We start from the raw sequence: 15,053 nt of genomic DNA on the forward strand, positions 1-15,053 counted from the left end.
AAATCCTCCGTGAATCCACAGTAAATCTGACCAGCGAGGCCAGATCCTGCACCACTGAAGTCTGGCATGGCTCCTTCCGCCCACCAAGGGCCACAGAGGAGCTGACCCAGTTTTAGTTGCTGGTAGTTGGATGCTTAATGAAGATAAGCTAGTGCCCAGGGAGAAATTATTTAGAATTTCTAATTACTGTTTAAGTCATAAATGTGTGGAATGAGAAATTATTTAGAATTTCTAATTACTGTTTAAGTCATAAATGTGTGGAATTGATGGAGCTTGCAGTCCTGCACACAGAGCGTCTGGATAAGTCTTTTTCTGACATCTACTGCCATACTCTCCATCTATTGTTCGGTGCTTGCTTACCTTGGATACACTAAAAAAATAAAGCAGAAGAAAATTCAGCACCAGGACAGATCTTCTGAGACCCTTGTTAGAGCAGTCAAAATGAGAAATAATGCTTGTGAAAGAAGCTCCTGAATTAGCCACCTCAGCTCAGTAATTTAGTGGAAGAAAAGTAAGTAGTGAGTAGATGAAATATTTCATATTTCATGCTTTGAAGAAGGTATCACAGGCCTGAACCCTGCTCCCATCAAAAAATAGACGAGTGAGTGAGTCTGACACAGCTGTAGAAACATTGATAAGACATCCCTTCATTTTAATTACTTATGTGACAGGTCTTAGCTGTATTCTAGTTCTAAATATAATAAATATAAATTCCAAGGAAGACAAAAGTACAAAAAAACTTCCAGTTTTCAGTAGCCATTTGCAGTGTGAGACCAAAGTGGTCTGGCCACCTCTCCTGATAATGGGAGCTGCCATATCCCTTAACCTTTGCTAAGAGAGGGCCTGCTCAAAGACCTGGACAACCTGACTGGCACCATCACACTATTCTTCCACCACTACTCTTCTGTAGCCTGACGCTCATTACTGCTGCCACTGTTACTGGTATTAGACTTCTAACAAAGCAGCAAAGAGCAGTGTGTCTCCTGGGAGCCCATGACATAAAATCTTTTACCACAAAAGTAATTCTGGTGCAATGACATCTCCAGTCTCCAAAGTCACCTTCTGAACCAGTTCCAGCTCAGGATAACCCTGAGTGGCTGCCTTCAAATGAACCTTCCTGTAACCTGCTACCTCTGTGTCCCCGACTGCCTTCTGAGCCCACCACAAGGATGGGCTTCCTGCCATGCCAGGATTGCTCTGTGGTTTGCTACTGTTGCCAGCTCAGTGACCTTTTAACAGGTGTTAACAGCATGTGTCCTCTGCTTCCCTGCACCTCTGGAGTCCAGGAGGTACTGACTTGTGTCAGCATTTCTCCCTCCTTTCCCCCCTAGTAGGCTCTGGCCCAAGCACGTGGTGTGATTTCCATGCTGGACACAGCCAGCCTATGAGTGCCATGAGGAACATGAACAGATAAGAAGCTTGCCTCTTGACTGGCCCAGCCCTGAGTCAGGAGATGGTGCAGAAGGCACTGGCATTGCTGGTACCTGACCTCCCCCAGTTCCCGTCCTTGCCTCCTCCAGCTAGGTTATCAGAGAACCATCTGAGGTGATGCACCAGAGGTTATTCCTCTCCAGAAGGTAGCAAGAATTGCCTTTGCCTCTGGGGCAAAGTTGATCTTCTCCCTTTGTGTTTCAGTTACCATAAATACAGGACAGGGACAGAACACTCATTTCATACTCCCCAGCTTCTTGTGCTTAAGGAGAGTTATGACTCATCATACACACTGTGCTTTTGGGTTTTTTGTTTTGCTTTGGTTTTTTTTTTTTTTTTTCCCTGCTGACAGCCCTCTTTTTCTGCGCAGCCAGCCTTCTCTGCAAGATGCAGAAAGTTAAGAGGTCAGATCCATCTGCAATTCTGTGATCCATTGCTGCCCTCCTAAGGAAGCACACGAACATACAAACCCTGCCCCTTACAGAGGTGCAGAAATGTAACTTTCAACCCCTAAATTCTCTTCTTGTCACTGAGGCTGACATCCCCTGAACTGCCTTTTTTACCTCATTCAGTCCCTACAGTCCTATTTTTTCTTTTTTCTTCGAGCAGAAAGGAGGTCATCATGCCACAGGTAAAACTCAGTCTGTGCTTTTATTGTCCATATGCTCAGCTGCTTTCTGTGTCACCATCTGCCTTTTCTTCCCTGACACACCCAAGTTTTGGCCTGCCTCCCTCTGGTTCTCTGCTGCACTGTGTGGTTTTCCCAGATGAAGCCCTTGACTCCAGCCTTGAAAACCATGTATGATCACTTCTTCCCCCCCCCCACAGACCTTCCTTCCACAACACTTCTCTGTTCTTCCTGAGACGTCACACAGCCATGGTAGCTTACCCTAACTCTTTACTCCTCCAAGCTAAAACAATATTCTGCATCTTTCCCTTTCTGTCTCTGTTCTTTGTGAAGAAAGGTATCAAATTTTTCTGTTTCACAGTTTAAACATCCCTTGGGGGAAGAAAATGGAAGCAATCTCCAGTCTGCAACTCTAGTTTGCCCCTATAGCGTCAGTGAAGTTAGGCAGATGGACAGCAACTTCAAATCTCTGCCCTGTCTGTTACATTATCCATTGATGACCACGGTATTTTAAGGTTTAATCTCCTCGCTTTGCAGCTAAATGCAGGCAACTGAACATTGCTACAGTCTTGCACCTCCATGCTAAGGTTCCTGTTGCTGTGCAGGTCATTGTGTAGTGCTTGGTAAACCAGGGCGGCCCATTCCAGTATGTTACTGGTGAAATTTAAATTGCACTTGGCTCTGTCCCTCGGAATTGTACTACAAGCAGAGTTGAGTATGCTTCCAAGTGCTTTTAAACATCTTATCCTAAAATGATTTCAACAAGGACCCACAGGCCCTATGCATGGTGGTTTTCAATTTAATTTTGCAAGTAGCAATAAAGTGAAAGCACCAGGTGTTGGTCCAGTGTTGATACAGCAGACTGTGCATGGCAACAAAATCATAAATACAAGCATCATGTTTATTTTCATTCAGAGATAGACCCTAGAGATCTAAACAACTGGCCAGCAAGTGGAGGCTTCTAGAAGCCAGGCACATCCAAAGTTCATTAGCAGCAGGCAGCTGTTTCTGTGTACAGTGAATGCACAGACATTTTCTCAAGAACCACAACAGCATGCTTTCCATTGCAGGTCTCTGGCACAGCTGCACACGTCTAGAGAAACATTATGGAGCTTCACTGATCTGTGTGGCCATCCTACCCAGTGGAGGGAGACAGCAGGCCATGACAGGCATCAAGTGTCTAACTCATTGCAGCATGGCTCGTCCTGCCCCAGAGAGCAGGCAGGGCACTGTGTGGAAGGGAAACAGGTATGTTTGGCCACAGCCACAGCTGGCTGTCCTTGGGAAGAAGGTGTGCGGATCTCACCATCTGGTCCTCTGGCTTTCAGGCTATCTGCAGCCCCCAAGAGGAAAGCAAAGATTATTGTACATGCCACAACCTCCAGGTCCACTGTGCCCTGCCTGTTGTCTCTTGATTGTGCAAGAGCTTCCTCCTGTTACAAAGCTTTCTGAACCCACCACTTTAGTCAACAAACTGGCGGTAACTTTGCAATCAAAATGAGCTAAGGCATTCCTGCTAGACAGTGGTCACAGGCAGGTAACTGAACTCTGTCCTGTGGCAAAGCAGACTGATGAAGACACAGTGCCATCAGCTGGGCGTTTGCAGCCACCTGCCTGTCACTGAAGCCCAGGAGACTTTACTACCAGAAGGAAACATACAACCAGATCTTTCCTGCTCAACAAGCTCTTTGCAGTAGACAAGAGTGCGTGCAGAGTGTATGCTTCTCCTAGGTGAGGAGGGCAAATCAGTCTGCAGCACAAAAGCAAGGTGAGGTCTTGAGCCCATTAAGAGGACAGTGGCTAATCCTTGCATCAGGATTTAGAGAGCCTTGTGTCTTCCATGGTGTGTCCTGCCATCCACCAGCACTCCCTCTCTGACTGACATGGCAGCAGTGGTGTCCTTGGCAGTAGCAGCAGTCTACCATGGCTCAAAAGCCTTTGCCTGTGATTTGCTTTGGGAACCTCTTATAAGGAAAAATGGAGGACCAGCTGGCAAGCTGGAAAAGCAGTATTCTTGCACTTTTAATGGCCAGACAAGAGCAGCTGACTATACAGCCCAGCAAAGTGCAGCCAGGCTTGAAAACCTTATTAATTATGCTCCCTCTCTTCCAAACTGCAAATAGTTTCTCCACTGAAGTATGCCAGCACATCCCTCCCTAGAGGTTAGAACTCATATTTCTTCATCTCCTCTTACTTCCTCCTCCCTCAGTCTTTACTGGAAAAACAGGGAGAAGCAGACTCTTTCCCAGGTGGCCATGCTTTAAGCCATTTGAGAAAGCTCCCTTTCTCTGCTCTTCCTCCTGCTGCTGCCTGGGCTCCTCCAGTGTTCATCTTTCTTGCCTGTCTTCTTTCTGCTCCTATCCAAAGAGCTTCTCAAAACCTGACTTTAAAATGTGAAGTGACTCCTGGAATGTATGGCTCTGGGCCAAGTCTTCATAGGGAGTGGCTAAGAAAATGTACTAATTTACTGCTTTTCAACACTGGTCAAAGATTATTTTAATAGGCACATTGGCATGAGTGAAGCAACTCCAGAAACATACAGAACTATTTGTTTTGAAGAACTCAGACTTCATCTTCATGAATGGGCGACTCCAGAGAAATCTACTTAACTTTGTTCTCATGTAATGTGCCTTTCATTTTTTTCTAGCAGCTCTCATGAACTCCCTTGGCTCTGCTTTATATGAATAGAATATATAGCTATATCCCAGCTATACAGATATATACTGTGTCCTGAAGATTTTCTCTCTCCTGGGGAGCAGGGAGTGGGGGAGAGAAATTCACACTAGCTAGGTGAAATTGAAGGCCAAACTCAAGTGGACTGGCCCTTTTGAAACTTACCTCACCAAAAAGAAAGAGTCAGTATTAGGAGAAAAAAACTCAAAATGGGGCAGGGTCCCAGATATCACACAGGCTTAGTGCCAATGCAAAGGCACTGACATGCTACCAAAGAGCTGGTACCAGCATGGGGCAATCACCTGCTGTTAAAAGACCTAGTTTTACTGGACCCAAATTCTCTCTTTTATTACACCCCCAGCTCATGTATTTTAATGTACGGCCAGTTTCCTGGGATGGAGGACACCTTACTTACAGTGGCATGAAAATATAATTAAGTGAAGGGTGATTAATTTTTCAGTTCCTTTTTCTTGCCTATTTTTAATTCTAGTGTTGGTTTGCTGTAGTTTTTTTGTTTGGTTGGTTGGTTTTTTGTTTTGGTTTTGTTTTGTTTTTTTAAGGAATGCCTTATGGTGTAGAAAGCCAGCAATGAAGTAGATTTAAATAGGCATTCCAGTGGAGGAAAATCATTTCATGTCTCAGAACACGTTTTACTCTTCTTCCTAACTGGAAGACTACTAAGAAAATTAATCAAAAATCAAAGTCCTTCTATGATCAGTATATGTATATAACACAGTTCTAATCTCAAAGCAATGCTTGTGTGTACATTTTAATTCTATGACTGCAGAGCCTTTATTGAAACAATAAAGGAGGTTTGATAGGTGCAGCCATCTCTGCACACTCGTAATAAAAACTTACTGTGTTTCCTTCAGTGCAGTGACTAACTGATTCAAAGAACAGTGGGAAAGCCAATTTTCTTGTGCCCACTGTCCCTGTTCTTGATATCTAGCAGAACACTGAGAGGTACAGTCTGGGAATAAGGGGGTGTGTTTTAATCTAAATTTATGATTTCAGTTCTTAAACTGCAGCAAATATTAAAAAAAATGTTCAGAAATTGTTAGTGGGAAGAAGGAAACTGCACAAAGCTTATTTTCTCGATGTATGATAGTAACACTGTAGTAATTGCATTTAACATAGTGAGCCAGCATCAAACTCACTTCTGAGGCTTTGGTGTTCATCAAGCTAATGGAGCAATAATCAAACACTGAAGGAGCAGCATTGTCACTACCTCTTAGCCCATCCACAGTGTCTCCCAGGAAGCCCTGGGCACAAACCCTCCTACCCAACCCTGCTTGCTGGGACAGCTTGCCTGGAGGAAAGCCAGGAAAGTCCTTAACACTTTAGGTGATTGGGACAGACAGGGTTCCATACAACAAGGGATTCAGGCTGTCCTGCTTCTCTGGCCCAGTGGTTGTGCTGTTTTTTTCTGACCTTCTGCTCAAGAAGATTAAATAAATAGATAAATATATAAAATTGATGCAGCAAGGAAAGTCTCCATCAATAAAGAACCTGTTGGGTTATTTTGCTGAGACTTATGCCTTGCTTTTGTGCATACTCTCAGAAGCACAGAAGGGCTCCAGCTTGATGGTGGGAGTGAGCTCCCTGGGTTTTTTTCAGACATGAGAAGGCAGCCTTTTCAAAGCAAAGGATCATAGTGCACAATGAGAGGGGTTAGCTGCACATAAGCAACTCCAAAGCCAGCACAAAGCAATGTGCTGTGTTATAAAGGCCATCCAAAGCCATCTTCCAGCCCTGTTATTTTGCTAGCTTTCTCACACAGATTTTAGTATATTTTTAGTTATTTACAAGCCTTCTTCTATGCAATTCCAAATAAATAAGTGCTCCAGTGCAACTATTGTTTGCATAAAACATAAAAATGGCACAATCTTATACTTGGAGTTGGAAAAAATTATAATATTATGTGTTACACTCATGAGTCTCAAGATAGTAAGCCCTCTTAGGAGGTAGTCTTTACTTTTTTATTTATTTTTTATTTACATCTTTTTACATATACATCTTTAAGGGGAATTAAACATCACACAATTTACATATATTTTTAGGGAGAATTCTCAACCCTTACACATATTTTGGGGAGAATTCTCAACCTTCTTTCTTTCAACCTTCTTTCTTTAAGGGGAATTAAGCATACCCATATATTCGCTCGATGTCAGCCCCTTTCTGGCAAAGTCTCTGCAAGTTGTTTGAGCACTCTTCACAAAGTCTCTGCAAATTGTCCCAGGCACTTGCCCTCTGTTCCGGGGTTTCTTTCCTCATGGGCCTCGGGATTTAACCCTTCCTCATGGGATTTCCCTCTGCTCAAGGGCTTAGCCTAGGCATATTTCACAAAGTCTCTGCAAGTTGCACCAGGCACTTTTCACAGAGTCTCTGCAAGTTGTTCTTCTAGTTATTATTCTCCCTCCTGTATCTGCTCTTCTGGCTTGGTTTCCCTCTGTTCCGGGGTTTCTTTCCTCATGGGCCTCGGGATTTAACCCTTCCTCATGGGATTTTCCCCTCTGCTCTGGGGTTTCCTGTCCAGAGAGCTTGTTGATCATACCTTACAGGGAGAACGTTCTTGCAGTTTCTGTGTCAGCTAGGTTTTCTGCAGGCTGCCCGCATTCTCCACCAGATGTAGCGGGAGGAGCCCTTCTTGCTCCTAGGGCTGATCCTGAGGCCTCAGGGTTTAGCCCATTCCTGGACAATGTCCTAGGCTGTTCCTGTGGCCTTGGGATATACCCTTTCTTGCCTGCTCCTGGGGCTCCTCGAGCTGTGGACTTCTCCATCCTCACTGAAGAGTGAGAGCTCCTTGCGTGGGTGTCAGCTGCTCTCTTATTGGCCCCCTGCTCCTGCACATGCTCAGGAGGGAGGCCAGACACAGGTGAACCCACACCCACTCATCAATAACTCAGGGCAGCTGGTCCTGTCTCACTACAAGTCTGCTAAGACTAAATCTTGTATTATGGTTCACACGTTAAACTTCAAGAAAGCAGTGCTTGTGGTGCCAGAAGAAATTTGCTCTGGGGCAAGTCCTTCCTTAAATTTCTAACCTCTGTTTTAAAGATGAATTTGATAAACAGATAAGTCTAATAAACCAGAAACAGATTTATTCCGACCTCTACTTTAGTTGCTGATTACCCAAGCTTGTTCATTCTTGTTTTAGGGAACTGAAGTATTGTTTTCTTCTCCAACTTCCTGCCATTTTTTCCTTTGAGTCTTCTTCCTGTGATATTTCTTTTTAGCCTAAACCACTCTTAAGATTGTTAACTTTAAGGTATTGTCTAGCCCCTCAAGCATTCTGGCAGCAGTCTTTATGCTCATACATTAGCTTAGTGACTACCTGCTAACAGGGTTTTTGTCCATGTCCCAGGTTCCCATAGGTACCCAAGGATCTGCATTTGTTACTGCCATGTTCCCTGACTTCCCAGTATGTAAAGCAGCAATATGTCAATATGTTAACACGAGTGCTGAAGAAACCCATAAAACAATGGAATTATTTCCTGATGAGAAAGCATATAGGAAGATATGTAGTTAAATCTTTCCATATAATCCAGATCTGGAATTATGATGTGTGTATACAACTTCAGAAATAATTTTAACTATACACCGCAATACACTGCAAAGCATTTTAGTGCCAAATATGCCCTTTCCCATGGGATTACTGGCATTCTAGGTGTCGCTCTACAAACACTAGTTCTGACCCTGCTGCCAACTTCTCTCCAGGGCCAAGCCATTCAAAACCCTTTTGAATTTTAGTATCTTGATGCTAAGATGTCTGGGGAAAATGTAATGAAATGTAATGAAAATCTTGTACCTTTTATTCATGGAGTTATGCTCATGGTAATTCTGCAGTCTCCATAAGAAGCTGTGTTTAGAAATGTAGGCAGTAAGTTCACTGTAAAAGCTTTAGCATGTTTTTTACCATAGGAAAGATAAAACAGAACATCTGAATGGATGTGATCACTAAGAAGATGAAACCATTCCTCAGCTTTGCTTTCCTGCTAGTCTGAGATGAAAGAGAATGGATGTATACGAAGGGAGGATGTTGAGACTGCTTGCAACAGAGCAGTCCCACTTACCATTCAGTCCTGTAGCCTTTGGGTTTGCCACCACCATCACCACCAATCACATGCCCCAGCAGATTGCTGCAGATTGCTGATTTCCATGGTGGTAGCTATGCTCTGTGCTCCAATTGGTCTGAAACAATTCCAAGAGGTTTATGGGGTCTTCTCAAGTCAAAGTTTGTTGGGGGTTTCTATTCAGCACCACCAAAATCAGCAGGCATGCAAGGCGGAGCCAGGCCCTCTGCCGTGCGTAAACAGTGGCTATGTCCTGCTTCCAGCAGTAAGGGTTTTTCCTTCAGGTGTAAGATTCCTTGCTCTGTCAGCTTGAGGTGCTCATGGCTCATGATCAGCCATGACTTTTTATCTCTTCTTTCTAATCAAATTTTCAAAAGCAAACTACTGTGAGTGATAACTGGAACAAATAAGATACTAGGTACCTGGAAGACATAATAAATTTCCAAACCAGAGCCAAGGCCCGGTCCATGACAGGTAACATAGCCGCAGGAGACCTCTTGATGGAGCTGGGAAGGCTGGATCTGTGCCTCTTGGCAGGTGACACCTGCTTCTGCATTTCCCCATGCCCTGCACTTGTACAGAGATTTCTGTACAAATTCTGTACAAGAATTTCTGCGGATGCAGAAATTAAAACTATGGCAAGACAGAGCTCACAGAGGTATAAATGCCTTTAAAGAGATACTTTCACTAGCAGGTGTCAAAATCTCCCTACTGTGATAAATTTCCACATTAAAAGTGGTCTCCTGTTGATGTGCCCCTGCTGTAAAAAGAGGTGCTTTTTGGTATCAGCACAGTGCTCAAAGCTGCTATAAAGCTACACTTCAGCTTCACTTCAGCTTCACTTCAGCTTACACTTCACTGGCTGTTTAATGCCTACGTCTCTGTAAAATATCATTATGAAATTACAGTTTCTTCCCAAAGCTGTTAAGAAACGTTTTTTCTTTTTTTGGAAATTGGATTAGGCTCTGAGACAAAGCTTACGGGAAGCCTGACCTAATACATATACACTTAACAATACACACGCTATTGCGATTGTTACATTGCTGTGATCGTACAGGGATTGGATCTAAGGTGATCTAAGGTTTTTCCAACACTCTATGATTCAATGACTAAGGCCCGGGGAGGGGCAGAGGTTCCCGGCGGCACGGCATCCTCCTGAGCTGTGGATGCTTCCCTGCATAGCGCTGCCGGAGGCTAGTGTAGGGCGCTGTGCTGGGCAGCTCCAGCCTCCGCGTCCCGGACCATAGGCGAAAGGGCCGCCCCAGACACCGCCGCGCCGCGCCGCACCGCCCCGCACCGCCGTCCGACCGATTGCGGGACACGAACACGGCCTATAACGCTCCCACCGCCCCGCGTAAGGCAGCTCTGACTGCACATGTACAGGGGCCCTCCCCCGGGGGAAGTCGCTCAGGCGCACGTGCCGTCGGCATGTGCGGGGAGGGCTGTGTGGGCGCGGAGGGGCAGGCGGGGAGCATGCGCGGGATGGCTGGCCGCACCCTGGCGCGCGTGCGCTGGTGGGCGGGGGTGGCGCGGGACGGCCTGCCCGGCTGCGGCGGAGGCGGAGGAGGCAGCGTGTGTCTGTACCCGCGGCTGGGGGCTGCGCCGGTGGTGCTTACGCTACCTCCAGCATCATGGACGGTCAGAGAGTGAGTACCGGCGACGGGAGACTGCCTCCCCGCGGGTAGCGCCCGACGGCTAGCGCCCGCTCTCCCTGCCTCATCTGGCTGTGCTGTCGGGCTTCGGCGGGGTGCTACGGCAAGCGCCTGGGTGGCTGCCGCTGGGAGCCATCGATCAGGCAGGCGGGGCGTTGCCGGCGGTCTGAGGAGAGGGGGCGCGGCTGAGGAGGTGCAGCGTTCCCTGTGCGGTGCGAGAGGGCAGGAAGGCGCTTGCTTCTCTGGGTCTGGAAGAGTTCGGGGAAGTGCCGAAGTTCGAAGGCTGTGGCGGAGCGGCGGAGCGCCCGGCGGGAGGGCCTGCTCCGTGCCTGCTCACCTTGGGTGCTGGCGTTGCCGCTGCAGCGCTGCATCTTAATGGAGTACGGCCCTGGGGTAGAGCCATTTCACGTGGTGTATTCCTGTCATAACTAATTATGGTGCTTACGGAGGCCCTCAGAGACCTATCGGTGTAACCTAGGCCCGAAAGGAACTAATTAATAAAAAGGTTCCATAGTGTTTTCTTTTCCTGTAGCTGCTGACCTGTAATTCCCTCCTTCCCGTATTTGCCATCTGCCTCTTAAGTGTAATCACTGAGAAGCAGAAATATTCCTGGCTGAGGACCGAGCTTCTAAAAATGATACGGTTTGCAGAAAATTCAGACTCAGCTTTTTGACTTTCAATCTAGCATCCGAAAGGGCTTCTCTTACTGTCTGTGAAGACTGTGCTTTCTTCAGCTTGGAAACTGGTTTGTGAATATGGTATGGGTAACTAGTACCTCTGATGACTTGAAATTTACAGATCACAGACGGTTGCTGTTCTAACTAGCAACCTGCCCTGTCACACACATCTGTGCTTTGGAAGTGAAATGAGAAATACCAAAACAAAGTTTCGTTTTAGTAGATGCTGTGTGAATTTTAGTCTGTGTTTACCAGATTTAGGTGAGATTAATCTCTCAAAAAAAGTTTAAAAGAGGGCTGTTGTGGGTGCTCTAGGTGCATGTTGCTTACTGTCACTGGCTCATTGATCACAGCTGGATTTCAGTGTTGCTCAGTGATTTAAAATAAAGTATTAAAATTGCAGTTGATCTCTTATGGTACAATAATTTGTTAATTTGTTGTTGTCACCTGTGTTGTTTTAAGTACTCCTTCAGACTTTGGCAACTTCAGTGTAAGAACAAGTGCAGAAGACAAAATGAATGGAGGTTAAGTATGTCTGCTTGTTTGAAATTCAGTTTGCACTTGAAGTTTGATGTGTGAGCTGACACAGGCAGGATGCAGGAACAACCATAAAAGTATGTATGAAGTGCAAAGATTAAGTTTGCTCTGGCTACCTTATGAACAAGGGAACCTCTGAAGCAGCAGCTGGGGCAGAGGCATGCAGGCACTCTGCAGCTTGGTCCTTGCTAGAGAGTGAGCAAAAGTTTCCAACCCTGCTGCTTTGGCCTAAGTATTAGGGATTTTTGGCAGGTTATGTTGTGATGTTTGGCAGGTTTTCTTTTTTACTGTGCTTTGTTCTTTCTCACATCAGGGCAGGAATCTCAAGCATGTTTGATAGGCTGTCTCTGGGTCTATCAAATATGTGTTATCAAAACATATATTCTACTTGTCAAGCACACAAGACTAAGCAATGATACATGTGTTTGATATGTGTTTTTGACACCCCAGGTGCAAGTTACTTGATTGTGTTTATAATCTCACTGATCTTCTCTTGCATTCCTGCAGTTAGTGTGATACAGGATTTTGTCCTAAGCCTGAGGCTCTTTCATAAACTCAGTTCTGCATTCAGTCAGACTTCAGTGTGAGTCTGAACAAGTTGATAACTTACTTCTTAAACAGAACTGATCTAATTGGTTAATTTATCAAAAGTTTACTCTTTTATGAGGAGCCTATCTGTGATGCTAGTTACTGTCTATTCAAAGAAGGTTGTGTTATCTACATCTATGTTCCTGTCAAGTCTAAAAGCCACCATGTTTCAGGGCTTCCTATTCTGACTCATATCCTTCTGTGTCCTTTTTTTTTTTTTTTTTTTTTTTTTGCCAAAGAGTGTATTAGATTCAGAGAATAAGAGTAGAAAGAGTATAAAAGTGAAGAGCAGTATGAAGCTCACTGAGTGCAGCAAGGATTACATCTGTAATAAACATTCTATAATGTTGGAAGTACATTCATTGAAAATGCATTTGAAAGACCTCACTTACCACCTGCTAGCCAGATAGAAACCTGAAAGAAAATGATTTGTAATAGGATTCTGCCAAATATTCCATCTGTCAGTGGGGAATAGATTTAAATTTTCTTCAGTGTAGAAATACCAAGAAGCTTTACTGAGCTTGGTGCTTGATGTAATTACTTTATGAAATAGATTCTAAGCCTCAACTGCTGCTTACATTAGTGACTTTTCTAGCATCCTTTTCATTGCATGTAATTGCAGTGGTTTTCAGAAATTCCCCTTAAAGGAAGAAGTGGCAACAGTGCAGTGTTCCGAATTTGCTATGTGTCCTGGCATGTTGGGAAGAAAAAACCTTTGTTACATATTCGTGACTATAAGTTATAAGTTAAGGATGCCTAAAAGCTGACTTTCTGTTCTGATAGCTTGTGCACTGTGATTTAAAATATATTCTGTCTGCTGCTGGTGGATATTTTTAGCCTCTTTAGCTGCTTTTGGAGAAGATGTCTAATCAAGTTTGATCTTGACCAGAGTTGGAGGAATTTCTGTTTGCAGAAATTTGAAGCTTTTTTAAAAAGAACCCTACTGATCCCGGTTTAGACAGTTGACTTCAACTTTAGATGTAGTGGAAAACCTTGTTTGATAGCTACCTGCCAGTTGCTTCTATATGTTTGGCTGTTTAAAGGGTTTCTAGGCATTCCTCACATGTAGCTCTTTGTCATATGTAGTTATAAAAAATAAAGGCATTATTCAGTACTTTGTGCAAGAAGACTTAAGGTTTTTTTTCCATGTGGTGGATCAGAGTAAGCCCTAAAATCCTAGTTGAAAGAGGATTGGGAGTTTTCTAGTTCATCAAAATTGACAGGTATGTTTATAGGATCTAAGGCTTAACGGTGAGCTGTCTGACATGTGAAAACAATTTCCCGTGGTCTGTAGTGAATGCATAAGCAGCTGGCTGGACAAGAGTATTTAATCAATCTAATTTGTACAAATTAGTCTTTGCACATGTTTAGCTTTGAGTAGACAATACAAAGATTTTGTAACAAAGTGATCAAGACTTTCTGTACTCTTGGTTTCTCAAAGAAGCCAGTCATGGGGTCATAGAATGGTTTGGGATGGAAGGGACCATCATCTGTTTCCAACCTCTCTGCCACTAGGCTAGGTTGATCGAAGTCCCATCCCTGTGACCGAAGTCCCAGTCCCAGCCTGGTCTTGAACGCTTCCAGGAATGCAAGAGCCATGGCTTTCCTGGGCAACCTGTGCTGGTGTCTCATCACCCTCACAGGAAAGAATTTATTTGTAGTGTCTAACCTCTATCTACCCTCTTCCAGTTTAAAACCATTGCCTCTTGTCCTATCACTACATTCCCTTAAAAAAGTCAAATCTGATCTTGATTCTCCTCAGAGTCCTAATTTTAGTCATTGCTAGTCTGTTATATCTTAACACTATCACAATAACTGTGGTAAATGTGGTAAATTTCTCTTCCCTCTGCTAGTTGTTTAACTTTGACCATGACACTTTGTGAACAGACAGTAGGCCATAGTACCAATTTTGGAAACTGCTGAGGAAGATGTCAGAAGAAACAGGTACAAGTATGGCTTAGTATTAGTGAAGAAATTTGTTATACAGAACATAATGCTGTAAATGTTGTGAAAGAATAAAATACTTTTTTCTTACTTTAATGCATGTAAGTGATCTAAGTAGTAAATGATATTTACGAAAGTGCTGGTGGGAGGGGCCTTTGAAACATCTTTTTGGTGGTCTGGCTGTTTTTATTGTATGCTTACTAGCTCCCCATGCCTGGATTTCCTAAACATTGTGAAGTACCAGTGTTAAGCTAAGTAACTTGAAACTTGGAGTCTGTCTGATTAATAATGTCTTGATTATAATTAAGACAGCTTTTACTTTTTTTCTTTTAAAAGAGGCAAATTTAGCATTTTAAAACCAGATTTCTCATTCACCACTCTGAAATAAATAACAAAATTCTTGGTTACCTTTACATCTGGCCCTTTATTTTCACTTATATATGCTGATATGTTCTGAGCTTTCATTATATAACTTTACATAGTTTTAAGTAGCAAGCTTAGATGTATTTTTGTCAAAATCTTAGACAATGAGACTGACTACTTAACAAAATTAGATCTGGTAGTCTGATTTATTTTATGTATGCATTTTGATTTGCTTAACCATTTTTCTGCTTAGTATTTGTTTTGGAAGCTGAATCTACTGCATTTTAATGACTGGAGGAAATATGCTACAGAAATAACCTTGATACTCTTTCCCAGCTGGCAGATATTCTTTCCCAGGCTTTCCTCTTTGAGGCCACTTTTAATTAGAACATACAAATTATTTGCCAAAATATTTTAACTCTTGTAGAATAAGTTTAAAAACCACTGTTACAGATGTAGTCTCTGTATAGAATAAACTGTCAGATTA

At 43.7% G+C, this 15,053-nt stretch overlaps 1 protein-coding gene across 2 annotated transcripts in view; it reads left to right on the forward strand.

Annotated features, from left to right (window-relative positions):
* The first annotated feature begins 10,342 nt into the window (after positions 1–10,342).
* The window catches only part of FSD1L (fibronectin type III and SPRY domain containing 1 like), a 29,504-nt gene continuing 24,793 nt past the window's right edge, over positions 10,343–15,053 (forward strand). For both annotated transcript variants that reach the window (XM_030467244.1, XM_030467246.1), the window contains exon 1: positions 10,343–10,451. In XM_030467244.1, coding sequence (XP_030323104.1) covers positions 10,437–10,451 — 15 coding nt within the window. In that variant the 5' untranslated portion in view covers positions 10,343–10,436. The remainder of the gene's footprint in view (positions 10,452–15,053) is intronic.

This window comes from Calypte anna, chromosome Z (assembly GCF_003957555.1).
Source record: "Calypte anna isolate BGI_N300 chromosome Z, bCalAnn1_v1.p, whole genome shotgun sequence".
Classification (NCBI taxonomy): Eukaryota; Metazoa; Chordata; class Aves; order Apodiformes; family Trochilidae; genus Calypte; species Calypte anna.